Source organism: Poecilia reticulata, linkage group LG18, assembly GCF_000633615.1.
Source record: "Poecilia reticulata strain Guanapo linkage group LG18, Guppy_female_1.0+MT, whole genome shotgun sequence".
NCBI classification, from domain to species: Eukaryota; Metazoa; Chordata; class Actinopteri; order Cyprinodontiformes; family Poeciliidae; genus Poecilia; species Poecilia reticulata.
In genome coordinates this window covers 8089942-8111059 of record NC_024348.1, presented here as the reverse complement: position 1 = coordinate 8111059, position 21118 = coordinate 8089942, and the positions used below count along the sequence as shown (strand labels likewise).

At 39.3% G+C, this 21118-nt stretch overlaps 1 protein-coding gene and 1 long non-coding RNA gene across 3 annotated transcripts in view; one reads left to right on the top strand and one right to left on the bottom strand.

Annotated features, from left to right (window-relative positions):
* LOC103480400 (uncharacterized) overlaps nt 1–21118 on the top strand; it is a 40088-nt gene that overhangs the window by 14889 nt on the left and 4081 nt on the right. Inside the window, exon 3 of one of the 2 annotated variants that reach the window (XR_536088.1) lies at nt 4117–4644. The exons of the other annotated variant lie outside the window; for it this stretch is intronic. This is a non-coding gene — a long non-coding RNA (uncharacterized LOC103480400). Of the gene's footprint in view, nt 1–4116; nt 4645–21118 lie in introns of those variants that run through there. 2 annotated transcript variants of the gene reach the window in all.
* LOC103480401 (serine protease 27-like) lies at nt 11395–18454 on the bottom strand. The gene is made up of 6 exons (XM_008435332.2): nt 18366–18454; nt 17471–17488; nt 16995–17160; nt 12794–13044; nt 12521–12696; nt 11395–12206 (listed from the first exon to the last, which is right to left on the bottom strand). Exons 1-6 carry the CDS (start codon nt 18421–18423, stop codon nt 11775–11777), a joined length of 1101 nt encoding a protein of 366 aa, XP_008433554.2. The 5' UTR covers nt 18424–18454; the 3' UTR covers nt 11395–11774.

Here is a 21118-nt window from a genome sequence, read left to right as displayed (position 1 = left end):
AAATATTCATACCCCTGGCAGATTGAGGGACCTGCCAATTCAGCCACACATTGTCTTTTTCTCTGTCTATTGCTAAGTGTGTTGGTTGTTTATAAAGATTTCAGCAGAGCTGCTCCATTAATCTCACTGCACCGCTAAAAATGCTCAGCGACGACCATAAATCTAATCTAAGTGATAAGCTCATCATCAAAGATAAACTGAAAATTCCAGTGGAAACATTCAAATGGCTCATGAGCAATAAGGGCTGGTGATTGAGGAGATGAGGATGCTGGAGTGACATTTTTCATAATTACAAGTTTTATATTTTTACAGATATTTTTTTGCCATGTTTTTTGAAGTGCATATTTTCTAACCGTCCTGCAGTCCTTAGAGGGGTCGAGTAGTCCTCCGCATGAACTTTTTTCCTTACGTTGTGTTCGCTTTTGTTTCCTCTCCTACTCCCTCTTTGCTTCGCCGCTGTCCGACTGACATTTTCTGCACTCCCCCTCTAGTGTCACGGGACATATATACATCAGTTAAACCACCGGTGTCCGAAGTCGGTCCTCAAGGGCCGGCATCCTACATGTTTTAGTTCTCTCCTTGGTGGTAGCAACAACCTCCTCAGCACGTCAATGTTCTTCTTAGGGCTTCTAATGAGCCATTATTGGATCCAGGTGTGTTAAACTAGGGAGAGAACTAAAACATGCAGGATGCCGGCCCTCAAGGACCGACTTTGGGCACCACTGATTTAAACTAACCTGTGATGAAGAATACAAACCCTGTCTCGTTCATGAAATTTTCTGAAATCTTGAAGGTGTAAAAATAGAAACGTGGGTATATCATGGAACATATATTTTTTTTCTATAGGGACAGGTTTAGATTTTGTCTGCTCTGTGCGAGTCACAATGCAAGAAGGCCATTAATCCACATTTTCCACCACCGAGAAGAAGAAAAATCAAAGCTGCAGAATAACAATGAGGCCATTTCTGTTGCTTGAGGATGATTGCAGGTTAGTTTTCTGAGCAGCCACCCAGAACATTTTAGGGAAGGGGCTGGGCTGAAATAATCTGCAGCTCGCCTGTAGGGGACAGCAGTTCCATTCATGTGCGAAAGCTTCAAGATTAAAATTCAGAGAGTGAATGAAACTGAAACATAAGGTGCTTTTGGCCCATTTGGCATTCATTTTAGGGAGAGTTTATGAACCTTGAAGGGCTTCTGTTGGTACGCAGTGCCTCATGTTTATGAGGCTCAAACATCCCGTCTAATATTGTACCTAATTAGTCTTGGAAGCTAAAAGGAGTTTAACAGGAGAAGATTTCTGTTCCTTTCTGATAAATCTTATTGGAAATGACAGGAAGGAGATCAAACCTCTTTTATTACACTACTGCAAAATAAATCTCAGAAAATATTTTCATTGTTGATGCTGAGGGAGAGTCGAAACAATTTTAAAATGGTCCATAGTTGACGTTAAAACTGGCAAACAATTGGTTTAAAAGTGAGACTGAGAGGTTTTGTGTCTCAGCAGGTAGTCGGGAGCACCACAGGGCCCTGTTCTCTCACCATTCCTTTTCATTCTATAAACCTCAGACTTACTGACTGTTCTGCAGTAGTTTAGTGTATCAGAGACGGACAAGAAGTTGAGTAGTTGGTAGCATGTGTCAGAACAGTTATCTCATTTTAAATTTTAACAAAACACAGGAGTAGGTGGTGCATAAATGGTGGTCACCAAGGCAACCAGACGATTTAGACTGGACCGGACAGTGAAGTCGACTACAAGAAGGGACAGATTGTGATTCTTGAGGGAGCGTAGGTCCTTTTAGTTTTTGCAGAAAGATGTTGCATATCATCTAAATGTTTGTTGATCGTAATCTCCCTCTGGCATCCACATGAATCTCGGTATACTTTATAATATTTATAAATAACACTTGACATTGATACAGCATCTGTCAGACTGATTCATCCAGTGTTGAGACTCCTTATAATATCAACACATCTGTGTCACAGAACTTACGTCCTCCAAAAAGTCATAAATCAGTAATTTATGACTATTAAATCACATTGGAAACACCTATAAAAGTAAAGCAGAAGTTTCTTCAAAAATAATTGCTTCTGCTAAATTTATATTTTAGTGGTTTCCAATAATTACTGCACCAGTAACATTATTTGAAACAGTTGTCCCCTATTGTAGGATTTATCACCTGATTAAAGGTCTTTAATAAAACCGGACCGGTTTAAAGTTGCCGGGAGCTGACGGCTTCAGAAGCCAGATGTTGTCTGGATTTTAAAGGGCGAATTAGGATGATGACATCAGTTCTGGATCTTTTATTGATTTTTAAGCATAGAAACTTGAAATGGATGATTTATTTTTCTCACATTCAGCACTCAGTCAGGTTATGTAAATGCATTTTAAGGTACCATCCACCCAAAATGCTATCTTGCAAAGCTAAAATTTTCAGTTCATGTTCATACAGATAATTTGGTGTTTCCAAAGGGCAAATGGGGGTTTGCAGAAACAATAAAATGGTGTCCTGCTGTTTGGATGTCTACTTCTACTTTATGGACACATCAACTCTTCAAATGTTTTAGGGACTTTTATTCCATCAGTCTAACTTTGATTACTTGTTTTCCACCAAACTTTAAGGCAGAGGTTCCCAAGCTGTGGGGCGCGCCCCCTAAGGGGGCCCAGAAAATGTTTGGAGGCTACTGGGGGGGGGGAGGGGGGGCGCAGGAGAAAAAGTTTGGGAACCACTGCTTTAAGGTTTAGCTGAAACGGTGACAGGAGAGAAAACAAGTCACACTTATTCTGGAAGTGTCTTCAGAACATCCATCTTCTTGGCGCCCTTGTCTCTTGGTGGGGTCGCTGGTGCCTATCTCCGGCTGACGTTCCGGATGAGAGGCAGGGTCACCCTGGACAGATCGCCAATCTGTTGCAGGGCAACACAGAAACACACAGGACAAACAACCATGCATGCATGCGCACACGCGCACACACACACCTAGGGGCAATTTAGGGCCAATTAACCTGACAGTCATATTTTTGGACTGTGAGAGGGAACCGGAGTACCTGGAGAAAACCCACGCATGCACAGGGAGAACATGCAGACTCCATACAGAAAGGCCGGAGCCGGGAATTGAACCCAGAACCTTCTTGCTGGAAGGCAACAGCTCTACCAACTGTGCCACTCTGCAGCCCGTCTTCAGAACATGTAGAAACATAATATGAAACTAATAGATTTTGAATAGACACTGACCCTGCTGGTTTTACACCATTGGGGTTAGAAAATGTTTTGCTTGTTGCATGTAAAATGACAAAATTCAACAAAGAGCTTGTTCCATTAATTTTAATGGAAAAAATGGAGGATCATCTTGTCATGCTGTAAAAATATTTGACTTTGATATCATATTATTATCGAGCAAGCTCATATTGGGTAAAAAAAATTAAAATATTTTGGTGTAGATGTGCTTTGACATTCTTGCAGCTCATTAGAATTTCTCGGGGATCTTTATCCACATCATCAAAAGGCATCTTCAAGTTATTTTACTGCAACTTAAAAAGCTTATTCTCTTCTTGTTGTATAAAATATAAAACATTTTGAAATTCTTTTAAAATTCTCTTAAAAAAATAATTTTTATTTAAAACAATATGACAAAAATACAAAGAAAAACAACTATTTTTTCCCCAAATGACTTTAGTTTATCCACTCATACTTCTAATGTGTTTAGGGTTGGAGTGAATTTTTATTTTTTTTGTGTGAAAAGTTTAATTATCTATAGATCCTTCTGTCTTATCTCTACATAAGTAATAGAATGTGCAAATAAACATCTATGGTTTATTTCATTGATGATAATATATCAATGAAATAAAAACAAATTGATATAGATATTATGTTTGTTTTGCAGCAATAAACCAATATCTTTTAAATTAAGGTAGTCTGTAAAGTACTAAATAAACATCTATGGTTTATTTGCACGTTTCTTGCATTTCCCGGCAGAGCTTGATCAAGGCCTCTAGTTTCATAAAAATGTTCTTCATAAAATCCTTTTGACTACTGCAGAAGTCTTCAGAGGTGTGTCTTCAGTTGTTTTGGCGAGCTTGACACGACAGTAACGGGTTGCTCAACTTTTAATCTCCTGCAGCTTCTCCTGGCGTGACTAAAACTGGAGAAACCTGTGAAACGGCGTCGCTGGTTTCTGGTCGTCTTTTGACAACCAGTGATCTGGCACAAGAACATTCAGATGTTTTGATAAACTGGGTTAAGGCAGACCAGGACCTTCTTGTGTCAAGACATGAAAAGAGGATGCAATAAAAGAACCAACTCCCATGGTGGCAGAAATGTCCTGACAAATCAAAAAGGCTTACAAATTAAATTTGATGTTTTGGATAGAGAATCCAGAGCAGTGATGATGACTTGTCAAAAAGTTGTTGATAGCATGTTTATAAATAAATTAGAAGTAAAAATGTTTCATAGTTTTATTGGAAAGTGCATGCATTGTAGTAAATTGATGCTAACAGCAGCTTTGAATATTTCCATTTTCGTTTAAATGTGTTTTATTTGATTAGATGAAGTGAATTTTGGAAAATTTTACATATTGACCAGAGTGTGTGCTTATGATGCTTCTGTGGAGCCTAATATGTATGTGTTGACATAAAAGATCTGGAATTTACTGCGTGTCCTAATCTCATCCTTTTTGTTTTAAAAGTATCAGCCAACAACATGAAGCAAGTACTTAGAAGGTCTTAGCAAAGCATAAGCAAAGAGAAAAAGGCATTTTGTTGGATTCCTTCAGAAATTCAAAATGATCAAGTTTTAATCTCTTTATAATAAATCTCTTGGAGGATTAATTCCTGTTTATAATATGAAAGAGCCTTTAGCAGATGTATGGATAGTGACTACAATTGTAAATAAATTAAAGACATAAGTAGACAAAGACTGAAAATGAATTGTTGCATTTTCATGTGGTAATTTAAGCCTTCAGGGGGAGGAGAGGCTGGCTTATTTTGAGATGTGCGGCAGGATCATGCAGGAAAAAAGCCGATGGATGGATGGATAATGGTTTCAACCCTCAAAAAGAATACCTTCTTTTAATATATAAGCAGCGGTGCCTAGCTTGTTTTAACAGCACACACCATTCTGATCTTTTTCTCCACCCACAGCACTTTTTCTCATATCTTGAGTAATAAGTTCTTTTTGTCACTGAACCTGATGAGTCATGCTTCAAGAAAAATCTAGAAAAACACGTTGGGTTTGATGCCCGTCTCTGAAGTCAACGTTGACAGGTGGATGTCGATGTGTTCCTGTTTGGAAAAGGGAGGGAAAATTACCTTCACACAATCTCACAATCAACTCAATTCAAGTAATGCTTGCTGCACTACTGCATTTTCTACAACAAAATGCAAAAGAGAAATTCAGCTTAGACTTGTGAATTAGATCTGCTGTAAACCTGTAAATGTAAGACACAAAAGTCACTAGCAAGTCCACCAGGAAGGTTGAAAAGGTAGTTAAGTGGACAACCTCTGCAAATTTAGAGTAGGTCCAAAAACATGTCATTTGAATGGCTGTCAATGGGAACCCATTTGGGCCAAGAGTCCTACATGTGCAGTGAACCTGCAACTTTAAAAACTCCACTGGTTTCCAATCAGACCTTCACAATTTCAACCACTTAGCATTGGAAAACAAAGAGGCTTTCGTATTAATGCAGGCAAATATATCATCTACTAAAAATTAATTAGGTTCCACTAAACTGAGCTCAACTGTACACAGTTGTACTATTTTGAACTAATGAAATCACATTTTAAGGAATTTAGTTATGCTACATTTTAATCAAGGATGTTACAGTAAAAATGGAAGAATTAATCTGAGCGCCATACATCATATTTTAGTTGCACAAGATGTGGAAAATGTTAATTTAATATTTATTACAATATTCAATCATGTGCTAGTTGAGATGTTTATGAACATAAATCCCTCTTGAAATAATTAAATCAACAGTAGGTAACTTTTATAAACTCTTTTTGTTAAAACTATCATCCTATTGTGACAGTATAATGAGACAGATAATCTGCGGAAAACTGATTGCCTTCGTCTCCCAGAGATACACCGCTCTCAGAAATGAATCGCTCAGAGGAAGAAGGAGGATCTTGGTGTTGTCAGTCAAGCTTTGGTACACGCTGCTCTCCCCTTGTTCTGTGCAGGTTTCTCCCCGTCAGCACAGCCTGCCAGTCTGAGCAGGAATGCTAAGGCTAGCTAGTTAGCATGACCACTGATGATGACTTTCTGTAACATTTAGTTGTTTCTCCACCATTAGCACACTGTGCAGTGCATACATAGGATTGATTGATTGATAGTGCCAAGACCCTCTGTCACGTAGGGTGTGGTTGATGGTGAGGAGATGACGCTGAGACCCAGGTAAGATGATGAAAATGAAGAATTTAATGATTATAGTGCTCTGCTCAGAGCAGTCCAGGAAAACAGGCAGCACGGCAGACAGACAAGCACACAGCTAATTGCCGGTAGCACTGAATAAAAGACTGACAACTGGAGCTGACGCCGACACAGGACTTAATCAGTACTACTGAGACGACGGACAGACTGACGCAGGACTAGACGTACGTGTGACAACAGACAGCATTAGACGAGGATCCGACGAAGAACACAGACAACAGGTGAAACTAAATACACATGGGGTAATCAAGGGAGCGAAACAAACCTGGGAGACGATCAATGGGGAAGACGCAGGGACAGGACTCACAGGGAACAGGATCACACAGAAAAACTCAAAAATAAAGACACAGAAACACGAATCATGACACCCTGCCCCTGGCTCTGATTGGTTGGTTTTGACCAGGAGTGTTGTGCTCAGGGAGGGGGGTGGAAGAGCTCGTTTTTTTTGTTTGTTTTTTTTAGGCCCGAGCAGCTAAGCGCTGCGAAGGCCTATTGTATTTGTACTGTTTATTATGCTTCCGCCAAATGAATTGGCTTTTTGGGGGCTTTATCATATTCAAAAACTTACCAAACTTGGCGGATGCGTCAAGTCTGCGTGAAAATTACGTATTTTAAAGTCGTCCCAAAACTCGCACAAGAAACAGCTCAACTTTCAAAAGACCCTTTCCTATTCACTTACTTTATCGTAGAGACTTGAAATTTGGTACACTTGTAGAACTACCAAGACACTTAGAATTTACAATTAATTTCATAGTGCAAGTATGACAGGAAGTCAGCCATTTTGGATTGAAGTTCCGATTTTGACCCCATTTTGGCCGTTTATAGACATCGCATTTGATCTAACTCCTAGGGATTTTGATTAATCGGCTTCAAATTCGGTCAGATTGTTCATAAGGCATGGCCGATTCAAAGTTATCAAAACGATGAGTTTTCGTGCACCAGGGGTCAAAGTTCACTGACTCGCCAAGAAACACAAAACTGTTATAACACTGACACAAAAGCTGACATGGGCACCAAACATTCATTGATTGATCATCATTGGGTCCCCTAGAATAATCAATGGTTAATGACATCACTTAGGCCACGCCCCCTGAGAACAGGAAGTGTCATGTTTTACTCTAAACGGTCGCTATCTGACCCCTTTGACCTAATCAACATGAAACTGTGTCCACGAACAGAAAACATGTTGGTGTGTTATGGATTCCAACCCCGTTTGTTTTTGATGGAGTAGGTGAGCGTGGCGGCGTGGCGAAGTGACCTTTCACGCCGTCTCCTTATTTTTGGCCGTGAATTCCACAGTTTAAAGCCCAGCTGCACCCAACTCACTGGGATAGATCCTTGTGGGCCCCTCGACAGGAATCCATAACGATATTTTGTGGGCGTGGCCCAATTTCTCTACAGCGCCCCCTAGAAGATTTTAATTGATCAGCCCCAAGCCATGCTTTAACCTAGAATTATGAAACTTGGTACACATGTGTATCTTGTCAGTCTCTTGGACCCATGGTCAAAACCTAACAAGAAGTCGGCCATTTTGGATCAAACCCGCCATTTCCTGTTTTTCAGAGACGTCAAATCTGATCGAACTCCTACAGCGTTTCAGATTCAGACTTCAAACTTCAAACTCACTCAGCAGAGAGTTGAGATATTAAAGGTCAAAAGTTATCACAGGAATTTTTGTACATCAAAGCAAGTGGGCGTGGCTAAGTCCCAAACTTTGACTATTCATAAAACATCAAAGTGAGATAACTTCCACATAGAAGGTCACAGCTACATCAGACTTCCTATGTCTCACTACTGACCAACCCTCATCACATTCTAATGGTCAGATGATGACATCACCTTAGCCCCGCCCACTTCCGACAGGAAGACACCTGTTTTTTCTACTGTATTTCTTACTTTTAGTGTGTTATTAATATAGAATTAATCCTCTGCCACCTGACATGAAATGACCTGATGATGAACTCTGTCAATGCTGGCTGACCCGTGGGGGCATGGCCAAATGGCTGTCCCTCGCCATATGCACACGATTGTCTCTAAATCACACACGTGCCTTCCGATTGGCACCAAACTGGATACGTATGACCTTTGTACACCGCTAAAGAGCCCATCAGGATTGAATTGTAATTTGACTCTATTGCGCACCCTTGGTCATTGCATCAGCTATATCTCCACTCTACATTGACTGATGTGCACCAAATTTGTGGTGCGTCGCCAGGGAACCATGCTGAACTAATCGGTGCATACGAACGTGCCTGGCGAACGCTCGCTTAAACTTCACGAGAGTGTACGCGGTGGCAGGCTGGATGCCCCACGGTGGCTATAGGCCGGAGCGGCGCTTGGCTGCGAGGGCCGCTTGAGGCGCAGCAGAGCTTTAATAATTTTTTTTTTTTTTTAACAGATTACCACACTCTCACGACATGGACATGATTTTAATAAATATGTAAAAAAGCTGATTTTTAAAAATAAGTTGCATACAGTAGTTTTGACATTTGCTGTTAAAACTAACAGAAAAAAACTATTTTACCAAAGACTGCCGAGGCAGTTCTGACTCGTGGACTTCATTGCTTGGTGCAGCAATGCAGCAAGAGAACAGTAGCCAACATCAGATCCCAACGCATTCCAAGGATCGCTCTGAACAATTCAAGCGTCATACAGTCCTTTAACAGCTACATAGCCCAACCCACTAGCCACACAATCTTGAAAGCACATTAATGTTAACAGCTTGAAAACTCAGTCCCAGTAATTAAAAAATCAATTCTACCCAATCTCAGAACTAAAAGTTTTCTACCACATGTCCACAGCAAAGGCTGTCATGCTGTGGACTGCGCCAGCAGCATGCTACATTTTCCCCACAAAAACATAACGTATAAGCTAAAGTTGACTGACTAGTTTTGGATGCATTTTAAGCGTCTCGGCTGCTTTGGCTGACAAACAAAAGAAGCTGTCTGGAAAACATTGCACAGCAACAGATTACTAGGTCTTATCTCCTTACATCAAAGTTAAAGTGTCCAAAAGTTAACAATCAGAAATGCATGAGCATTGTTTGTTTTGGATTCGTCTTCAGACAGAATGTGCCCGGGAGTGAATTTCCACTTTGTGTTGAGATGAATGACAATGACTGCAAAAGAAAATAATTCTTATTTTAAATTATTTGACTTTAGATATATTTATATAATTAGAGAATTGTCTTTTAATACTTATTATCATGAGCTATTGCTGTAATCTTTTCAATGAGAAGGGTGAAACCTGTTTTTGACATTAGAAAATCTTTAAATTTGGACCAAACCAAGTCATCATACTCATGCGGTTGCCCAATAAAATGAAAAATATTTGATTTAGTCTGACAGGGAAGCCATGTTGAATGCACTAATGGAGAGAAATGTATTGAAAAGGGTTTTCTAGAAAAAAAATGAAGGGCATCAAAAATTTGTCAATTTATCTTTTGTTAATTCACACTTCTGTACGCCGTCGAGTAAGTTTCTTCATCGAAATACATAAATCCAAAGTTGAAAGACGTCAAAAGGAGCATCTTATCAAACATTGCTGAAATCCACAATTTTTTGCACAGTTCTCCTGAACATGTCAGTCAAGCTGAGCTTTGACTTTCAGCCACTGCAACACAGTTTCTTTTCTTTTTTTTGTTTTTTTGTTTTTGTTTTCGTTTTCTTGCCGTATTGAAACATCGGGTCGCTGAGATGAAGCTTCAGGTATTCAGTGTATGGCCTGATGTCTGGTTAGGAGTTCATGGTTAGAAGTTCGTGTTTGGGTTGATGACTGCGATGTGCAGCCCAAATCATTATCCCTCCACCACTGGAGGGATAATGATGGATTTGGTTTGTGCATTAGGAACAACTATGAGAGAAATTAGATGTACTCCTTGAGATTGTTTGTGTTTCCTCTGAGCTCCCCAAACCGATGGACACCAATGAGTGAAACGCCTGTGTTTCACTTGTTGGTGCGTGACCGATGACGAAGTTCACCAATGACCAAGTTCATCGGTCTTGTCTTGCCTCTCTGTGCTACAGTGTTAACACACATATCTGTAGGCCTCAAACTGACCAACATCCTGCTTTTATAAAAGTGACCACACCAGCGGTGGTCAGTTATAGTTAAGTTTGTTCATGTGGCAGCACCTAGCCGCTACTTCCCCTCATAAATCATATGGAAACAGGAAGAATGTGCTTAGTTTCTACACAGAAAGTGTCAACTTGATAAAATAACAGTTTGGAATCTGTTTTGTTTTTTTTAAGCCTAGATTAGATTCATAATAGTGAGGACTTGTGCCTAATACGCCTGCAAAATGCATGGCTGTAGGTAGGAAACTTAGTAGGTAGGCTTTACCTACTTGGTAGGTAGGGTATCCTACCTACTTGCTAGGTAGGAAACTTGCTGTGCGGTTTGGCGCTTTCACTGTCTTACTGATATTCAGTGTTACATGTAATGAGCTTTTCAAAACAAATGGAAATGATTATTTCTGACCAACAACCGGCAATTAAACCTTTGCTTATATAAGGCACATGTCCCACAGCAACCTTTCAACATAAGATGGACGCATTTTCCAATGGTGAAAACTGTTGATTCATTCTGACTCTGGCATGCTTGAACTTTTCAGGTCACATTCTTACCTGGCACACCCTCTTAAAAAACAGGCTTAGTTTTTCCAGGAAGCATTTCAAAATCGCTCTACTAGTAATTTAAATGTAGTCAAGCAGGTCTTGTACTTACAGTCTTGTTTGTCTTTATCTAATGGTTAAAGACAAACCATTAGACATTCTCCTGATTATGAAGAAATGCTAACTTCTTGACATTTATTTTAGATTGGCTTGGCTTAATTGAGACATATTAAAATCCTTTGCCAGACTCATAACTGCTTCCATCTTTTTTGTCAAACTGGACACCAAACTATTCGCTGAGCCTTCCAATCCTGAAACATCGGGTTGCGACAAAAAAATAATTAAAACCAACAGGAAAATATAGTTTTGAATGACTTTAATCACAGTTCATTTATCACTAATCACCGTTTGTTTTTCACATTTAATAAAATAACAGTATGATTGGTTGCTAAAAGTCTCAAACCTGTTGTTTGTTAAACACTTGAGATTTAATTTGCATTTATAGTCCGGTAAATGAAATCAACACAATGTAAAAGACAGAAAAAAGAAAAAAATATGTCAATTTTATGAGAGGTCTGCTAAACTAATTACCAGATAAACTTATTTTCCCCTTCATTTGCTTTGTAGAAATCTTAATTTGTGAATTAAAATTAAGTCAGATGAACAATATCAACATTTTGATTCTAATGAAGACAGAGTTGGTTATGAACTAGAGTGCAGCATGAGTGAAAGTTATGAGTTAGTTTCCAGCACCACCAACAAACAGATGGAGAAACAGAACAAGAGCAGAGAGAGGGAAGACACGAGCGATGGGAATCAGAGTTTCACCACCGCCAAATATGCTGTCATCAGTGGTAGGATGCTGAGTGGTAAAGTAAGGGTGCTGAGTGGTAAAGTTGGGGTACCGAGTGGAAATGTACCAAGTGGGAAAGGGAGTGGGAGATGGTGGTGGTTGACAGGTGTAGTTCAAGTCGCTGTCATTGCCTGGGGAGGTGTAGGTAACAAAGCCCGGCTCCATGCCAGTGATTCTGTCGGTGATCCATTTATGGTACTGGGACACACGAGTGTAGACAGAAGGTCGGCCCAGGTAGTGATCATAAACATAACTCGCAATCCCACTCTGGACCCAGATGGAGTCTTTCTTGGTCACTAGAGCTGCGCCTTGGTCTCCCTGTGGAAGAATTTTACAACGTGTTTAACAGTGTTTTTCAATCTGGTCCAATAGAGACAGGTTGTTTAAAAAACCCCAAAACACTGTTACTATATTACAATCAACAAAGTGAGACAGAACACACATCTCATTAAATTGAGATACGAACTGACTAAATTGAATGAAATCTGCTGTGTCACTTGGAAAATATGTCATTTTTTAATATATATTTCTTAAATCGGTCACTGTTGTGATAGTACGGTATGAGACATGGCACACTGTAAGACCTCAAAAATATAAAATGAAAAAATTAAAGAACAAAAAGGGGTAATTACATAATATGCATCCTTTGTGGCATTTTCACTTCCAGCACACATCATGTTGTCTGTTATTGAACGGCCATTGTAGTAGTAGTAATAGTAGTAGTAGGTGCGGTAGAAGCAGGAGCATTTAGTGTTTCCAAGTACTGAAACATCAGCCTCCTGGAGAGTGTTGGGATAATAGTAGTACCCTAAAGAAAAAGGTTTTAAGGGTTATTTCGCTTTGAAGAATTCAACAATGGTATTGTACAGAAAGCTGATGTAAAGAAACAAAACTGTAGAAATTACCACTGTAGCCAAAACCAGTAACCCAGCTGCTGGTTCCATCATAGAAAGTGCTATTTTCTGCAGCCAAACACACTGGTCGGATGTAGTCAGTGAAGTTGACAGGAGCAGACAGCTTCACAAGGCAGATGTCGTCTCCACCATAGGAAGTGTAGTTTTCATGGCAGGCTATGTAGTCAACTCTCCGAGTCACTTCACCAAGTCCAGACTGGTTGGTGGCACCTAAGTGCAAAACTGCACCACTAAGGTAATAGCTTAAAGAAGAGAGAAAAAAGTGTTTGACTGTGATTGTCACAGAGAACCACAATAGGTAGATATGAGAGATGTGCCGATCAGGTTTTTTTCCTGCCGATACCGATCACCCATGAGGGTCGATCACCGATACCGATCACATAATTATTTTAATTTTTTTATCATAAACACTACCGGTTACATTATGTGGAAAAAGGAACCATGAATTCCCCTTAATTTAGACAAAAACTTGTTTTTAATAACTTTTTCCAAGAAGAAAACTAAACAAAACAGGCATTGTGCAAATTGCACTGCTATCTGTAATACTATCTCTAACAGACTGATAACATATGAGGCTAAATAATGCAAAGAGCCAAAATAAAACCTCTCAACATTGCCAAAAAAATTCAAGTATAAAACTTAACATTCAAAGGCAAATACAGGATCCAATACAATAAACAATCCTGAGTTACTGAATGAAAACGTCCTGATATCATGGCGGCTAGCTGATTACTGCTAGTTCTGAGTGACTGTTTCTGACTGAGCAGAGTAATTATGCAGAGCAGGGAGGAGATCGATTATTTTTTCAGAGATTATCTGTCTCATGTTAGGACAGCGAAAGTTTTAATACGTATGTACAGAGGCGGATCTAGCAAGGTGGCAGGGGTGGCAGTTGCCACCACAAACGAGAGCCTCGTCACCCCTGTTGCCACCCCAGCTAGCGACAATGAATTCAATAAATAGTTATGGCAAATCGGACATTAAGCGCATGAAACTCTTTTTTCCCCGACAACATTGAATGCAACACAATGTAACCTGACACCCACTGCTGAGTAGCGGGAAGTGTGAGAGAAGGACAGAGCGCGAGGCAGCAGCATTGATAGATGTATATGTTACTGGACTGGACATTATGATTTATGGTAAGTCACACATGATGCGCCATTTCTGTCCATTGAGTCAGGAATATCGGTGGTCAGGAAAATACTACAATCACGCAAATAATCAGAACAACGAACGCAATGTTTAGCAGTTAATTCAACCATAGATAATGGTAATAAGGGCTTCATATGTCACAGCTGAGGAAAACGTTTTAATTTAAAGAAAACATTGAACAAATGAGCAGTGGGTCAGTTATACTAGCCTAACTGTTGTTAGCCTGCTACTGACTTTGATAACCTTAAACAGTGTTTCCCAACCCTGGTCCTCAAGGCACACTGACCTGCATGTTTTAGGTGTTCCCCTGCTTCAACACACCCCGTTCAGATGATTGCAATTCAGCAAAACCCTTTTAATCATCCATAAATTGAAATCATGTGTGCTGTTGCAGGGCAACATCTAAAACATGCAGGTCAGTGTGCCTTGAGGACAGGGTTGGGAAACGCTGCATGTGCTGCGCAGTTCCGTGTGTTTTGGTTCCGTTGGCACTAAAACAGGTCAACCCGCCCATCACGTCATCAGTAGAGCAGCTGTTTAAATCAGCTAATCAACCGCCGCTGTGCTCAGGCGAAAACTTATTAATAATCACAATATAGACATTAAGCCTGACAGCATAATGTAACAGACTGGATGTTCTGTTTTAGTGYTTTTGCTACTTTTTTGTGTGGGAAATGTTTGTTTTTTGGTGTTGATTCCCCTGATCGGTAATCTCTGCTCTATCTGCTCGTTGAGCTGTTGTTTGTCGGTTGCCTTGGCAACGGGTCCGTAAAGCGACACATAGAGCGAGAAAAGGCAGAATAAAAGTTGTTGGAGCTATTTTGTCTTTATCTCTTTATCCATTTGAATTTTGTTACTTTATTCTTAAATTTCTATTTTTTGTATTATTTACAGAGTTTATTTGTAGGTTGATAATTGTTGCTTTTATTCATTTTTTTGTTTTATTATTTTCTTATTTATTTTCTAAATTTAGACAGGAAGTAATGTGGGTCAGTCCACATAGATAAGTGCAGGGGCCTGGTGAAGGACCAGCAGGCATTTGGGTTTGGGGCCGATGGTTTTTAAGAGTGGTAGCATGAGAACAAATGAAAGTTTGATGTCTGTAATTGTTTGGTGAAAAAGGAAAATAAATCACCAAGAACAATCAATAAGTTTGGACATTGAACCTTCTTTTGCCCGTGTCGAGAATCATGACCCCAGTGCCTTAGTAGTGGCTTGGTGGAACTTTTATTGGATGTTTGGCTTTGCGAACAGTCAGAAGTGGTTCTGTTTGGTTCTTCACCTGTACCTTTATCGTGGCGCACTGCAGCCGCTGCAATTCCTAAAAACAAGTGACAAAAACTGAGCTAATCCCGTGTTCTAAAAACATGGTGATATTTATAACAGTCGTCAAACTACGGCTCCTACAGCATATTTAAAATAAAACGATTGACCAATAKAAGTAGATATTYGCCCTTTCTTGTATCTTGACAGAATTAACAGAAACTAAACTGTTTATAGATTTATATCATGGAGAATTTATCAAACATCAGTTTTCTAATCTTTATTTTAAGTTGTATTTAATAGATATATTRAATAACAAATGATGGYGCTACTAATATTTTTGTGACAGATTTCTCCTTGTCCTGTATTGGGATAAAATGGTTTTCTGGACACAATGCATGTCAATTGATATGCRTATCAGTAATGCATATCAATTAGCAGGAGTAYRAAAGATGTGAAAATAATTAACTATACTACATTAAGAAATTGTATTTAAGCCTCGGTGCTACATGAAGCTCATTTTGAAACAATGCAAGTTAAAAACAATATTTTGTATTGTTTTTAATACAAAATATTAAAAACAATATATATATATATACTGCCACCCCTGAAAAAGTCCCTGCCACCCTCTTGCCACCCCATAAATATTCTTCTAGATCCACCCCTGCGTATGTAAAATGTATTTTTTTAGGTTAGATGCTGCAGCTTTAAACAGAAGTTCAGTGTGAGAATCATTACCAGGTGGAGCAGAAGCGGCGCTCCGTCTGTCAAATATTACTACCTGAAGCGTGTAGCGGCCATTCAACAGCGGGAACAGAACAAGCGTCTTACATCGCAGCTTGAAGACTTAAATAATTTTGCCGGTTATTTGTTTAGCTTTCTGACCGTCATGCTAATGCGCTGCTTTACCTGCTATCTCATCCTCCATATGTCTTTTTTACAGCAGTGAGGCATTGTTTTTATGTCGTATTAGCTTCGTTGTGTTGATGCATTTTGACCTGCTTCAATTTTCCGCCGCAACACGCAAACTTCCCCATTCACTCAGTGCGTTATAGTTCCACATCACTTAGGATTTGTTGCTGCACGTTTGCGCAGTGTGAAGGAAAGAGGAGACCAGCTGCACAGGCAGACTGAGAAATGAGATGCAGGTGATCGGTATCGGCAACAAGAGTCAATGATCGCTGATCACCGATCATGCACTTTTTCACGAAAATCGGCCCGATTATGATCGGTGACCGATCGATCGGCACACCTCTAGTAGATATTTATCTTCCTTTCTTGCTTTCAATGCAATAATAAAGGTGTAGAGCTGGCATCCTCGATCCAGTTGCTGAACTGACATGACTGCTGCACTTCAATACAGGTGAAGTCTCAGTTTTGAGTTGACTAGGTTAATGTTAATAATTTTATTTAGAAAACCCTTTCTACATCCAGTTGAAATATCCAAGGGCTCATTCACACATGATGGAAAACTATTGCATTGTAGCAACAGTTGCCATGGCTGAGGCTGACAGAAAAGATGCTGCATGTTTTGCGCCATCGGTCTGACCAACACCGACAGGCAAGGTGGGTGAAGTGTTTTGCCCTGGGACATAAACGATGAGGGCAGGGCAACCGGGAACTGAAAGGCCTTTGAAAGTTTACTCTAAGAAACAATAATGTGAAGTACAGCTGAATTATTAAAAAAGAATGCAATACATTAAGAAATTTAATTTGTTGGTTCCTTCAGTCTTTGGTTCATAATTACAAGGGAAAATATCAAACCATGGCTTCCTACCTTCTTGAGCATTGAGCAGCTGTTAGCACCCACTCATCGGTGATCAGAGATCCTTGACAAATGATGTTGTAGCCATCTGAGGTAAAAGCCACATGCCAGGGCCAACTTCCTGGAGACGCATCTTGCCCTCCAATGATCCTGCTGTTGATGGGAGTCCTGGCACAGGCTTTACAACAATCACAGAACAGGGACAAACGTTAATGTTGCAACCAGTTTTCAGTGGGTTGGTCAGTTAAAAATTTATTTTTCTACTCCCCCACAACACACTGGCAAGTCTTTGTCAAAAATGTGGTGCTTGAAATGCTAAATACAAAAATTACACCATAATGATCTTTTTTTATTTTGCACCACTTTGCATTGATCTATCACATTGAATCCCAAAAACATACATTCAAGTTTATGGTTCCAACCTCACATTCAAAGGGTCTGGGTCAAAAGGGTAAAAAAAAGCTAGAAAAGGAGTGTTTGAGACTTACCGGGTTGCGAGTCACCTCCTGAAATTTACACGCACACACACACACACACACACACACACACACACACACACACACACACACACACACACACACACACACACACACACACACGTGAAACAAGTTAGCTGAGGTTTTTTTTCTCACATTTCTGTCAGATGCACATCAATGCCATCATCAGATTTTATCCCCTCGCAAATTAGAAACAGAACTTTAATTTTTAGCCATAAGATTTAATGAATAAAAAAAAGACAATTGGATTTATATTTTACATAGATCTATTCAATCCCATATAGAATAAAGGAAGAGTAACTAATATTTTCTAGGTTTCTAATATGCTGAAACCTGGAAAATGGTTTTAAAGAGGTTCTCTTCACATATTAGTGAACTGCAAGCAAAACACGGTCCTTTGCCACCTCAGGTTTGTGAGGTGGTAAGGTTGTGTGTGGTTTTGTTGTGTAAGGGTGTGTGGCCAGCTGTGGAGGTAAGATTGTGGGGTGGAGGAGCAGGGAGCGGGCCTGGTTGTATGTCTGGTTCCAGGTCTTTCCTAGAAAAGGCATTTTACCATTTCTAGGAAAAGGAAAACTTCTTTTCTAGTACCTACATTAAAAATATATTAATGATAATTTTAAAAACATCAATAATAATGATTAAGAATATATCTAAATAATAAATCAAAAATTCCAAGAACCCATTTGATTTTAGCTCAATTATTAATCTAACTCTAAATTTGTCAAGAGATGTTTTTCTTTAATATAACTGTTGAATGTCTTGTTTCCAATATATTGGAACCTGAACAATAAATCTTAATCTTGTTAAACAGCAGTGGCTGATTCAGTGATTATAGGCAGTTTGCATATGCTCTATCAGTATATAAGTTAAATCTTTTTTTTCTCACCTTTGAAGAACAGCGCGATCATCACAGTGATGCCCCATGCAAACCCTTGAAGAGCCATTGTCACCAGTACTTCTTTTCTCTGGTTTTCAGCATTAAATACTAGAATGTTTTGTTTAGCTCCACCCAAAGTGACATAATGTCCCATATACTTCCTCCATCACAAATAATCTCTCTCTGATCTGCATTGACTTGGATCTAAAAACAAAACAAGAATGAGTCCAAACTTGGGCAAGGTTATGTTTTCATGGTATACAAGTCAAACAAGTTGGACAAGATTATTTATGGATCATAGCTTAACAGAGACAATCAAAACTGTCAGATGACTGATTGACCTGCGATAATTCAGAAATAGTTCAAATAGTTTGGATGTATTTTAATTTCTTTTCTACTTATGGAAAGTTTCTATTTATATTATAGGTTTGTTGTGCCTTTCTATATAAAATAAAAATATATAAAACGTCATATTTCACAAGGAGATCTTAACATTCATGGAAAAACCTTATGTAGCATATTTAAAAATGTAATATACTGCAATTTAAGTAGTTTGGGAATAAATGGATCAAATGGACTAGTTTCTCAGAAGAACAGTGTTCGACTCATGAAGAAGACAGACTGAAGAATTGCAATTTGCAAGTGCCTTGTATTCACAGGGAAAGAAGAATTATATTTACAAATTCAGTGAAGAAACATCTAAATGGCCATATAAAAATATACGCAATAAGAGAAAAAAACAACAAAATAACAAAAACCAAAACTAATTAATCCCACCATTAATTTATTACTAAACCCACACCCTTCAGTCCGTTCACCCCACGCTGGGGTCGATAAATCCCAAGCAGGCTGGTCTTGGAAAAAGTGCTTGGTGCAGTACTGGTCAGAGATGGCTTAATCAAGGATCAGAGTGGGACAAAAGTGTTCACAGGCTACAAGGAGCCTCCTACCAGCCTGGCAGGAGAGTGGGAGTCTTCACACACACACAGGTGCTATCCTTTCTATGGCTCTAGGCCTGGACATTTAGCTCGCCATCACCTGGCCAGATCCGCAGTTTATTTTACTCACAACCTGCCATCTCTCCTGGCTGATGGTAATCGGCTCCTGTAGCTCTGCTCCCCTCCTATTGTTCATACTTCCCCACCCAGTTAATATGGCCGGCAGATAGGCCGCAGTGGCACACGTGACTTCGATACTGAGCAGTGATTGGCTGCTTCATAATCTCGCGAGAGCAACATTATTATCAATATTATCACGTGATCTGATAAAGAGGGTTGGAGAAACTGGAAAAAATTAGGAAATAGGAGTTAGAAATTTAACACCCGGGTTACACTTACATAACCTTATATTAAAGCAGAAAGTACGGCGGCCACCATAAGAAAGGCTTATAGTAGTGATGGGTAAATGAGGCGTTTCGACTCATAGCAACACTGTATTGATACTGTGTCGATACTGTGTCACTCAATACTGACACCTGCTGGACATTAAAAATTCCTACAGGCGACGTAGTGATTTGATGACCAAGTCTAAATAAGATTTAAGTCTTTGTATTTTATTGATTATATATTGTATTATGTCATATCTTCAGTTACATTTAAAATATATTTGATATACAGTCAATAAAGAATGTGACCATGTACCATAAAGTGAAAATTTAAGTGAATGTGTTTGGAATGAGGATGCATGGACTGTTTTTTTCCCCACACATTTTTATTAAAAAATAAGTTTTTACAACATTTTGAAATTTAGCCTGTTACGCTTTTTTTGACAAAACTTTTGCTGTAGAAAAAAATTAAGTAAACACTACATTTACAGCAAACCCTTGTTTTTCTTAGGGGTTGCGTTCCGAAAATGATAGGCGAAATCCGTGAAGTAGTCACCTTTATTTTTTACAGTTATTACACAGCATAAATAAATACTCTACATTGAAACCAAAGAACAAAACCTGTTTTCAGGTCAGCGAATGTGCGTGTGCATCAATCGGGCCTTATTAATGTGATCCGCAGTCGTGTCATTAAAGTGTCTCCTCCAACCTGCACCGCCAGATTCCCTGCTGTACAGTATCTACGGCAGAGCGACGGATCTCATCAAACGAGCCTCCGGTCAGGTTTTGCGCTGCGTCTGGCCACAGTTTTTTTTTCTCCAGCAAACATTGAAAGTTTCAGTTTCCATCTCCTTAGTGGCCAATCTGTATTAAACACCGTAACGTTATTGGCACTCAGGTAGCGCGGAGACTGTTTTTACCAATCATATGGTCAATTAGGACGAAGAACACTGTGGAAAWAAAAACTGCACAAAAAAATCTGCGAAGCAGCGATACCGTGAAAAGTGAACCGCGTTACAGCGAGGGTTCACTGTATATGAAATAATTTATAAAAAGCAACTGAGTAACCCAAGCCCCCATCCGGAGCGGGGCCGGATGGCTCACATGGTTGTAATTTGTCAAATTACAACCATAAACAAATATATTTTATTGAAATTTTGTGTCAGATCAACACAGTGATATACAGTCAGGTAGATAAATAGACATGACTAAAAATGTTTTTCTTTTTTTTAACCAATAAAAAGCTGAAAAGCGTGGTGCGAAGAGTATTCAGCCTCTGAGTCAGTACTTTGTAGAACCACCTTGTTGCTGCAGTTCCAGCTTCAAGTCTTTTACGGTTTGTCTCTACAAGCTTTGCCTTTTCATCTTTGCAAAATGGCTTAAGCTCAGTCAAATTAGATGGAGAGCGTTCATGAACATCTTGCCATTTTCACATCTT

Excerpts from the sequence above, each read along its gene's own strand:
- LOC103480401 (XM_008435332.2), bottom strand. The coding sequence starts at position 18,423 with ATGGCTCTTCAAGGGTTTGCATGGGGCATCACTGTGATGATCGCGCTG. Across the intron at positions 13,045-16,994 it reads GCTGCTCAATGCTCAAGAAG|CTATTACCTTAGTGGTGCAG; the intron begins GTAGGAAGCCAT and ends CTCTTCTTTAAG. Across the intron at positions 12,207-12,520 it reads CCACAAAGGATGCATATTAT|GGAGACCAAGGCGCAGCTCT; the intron begins GTAATTACCCCT and ends ATTCTTCCACAG.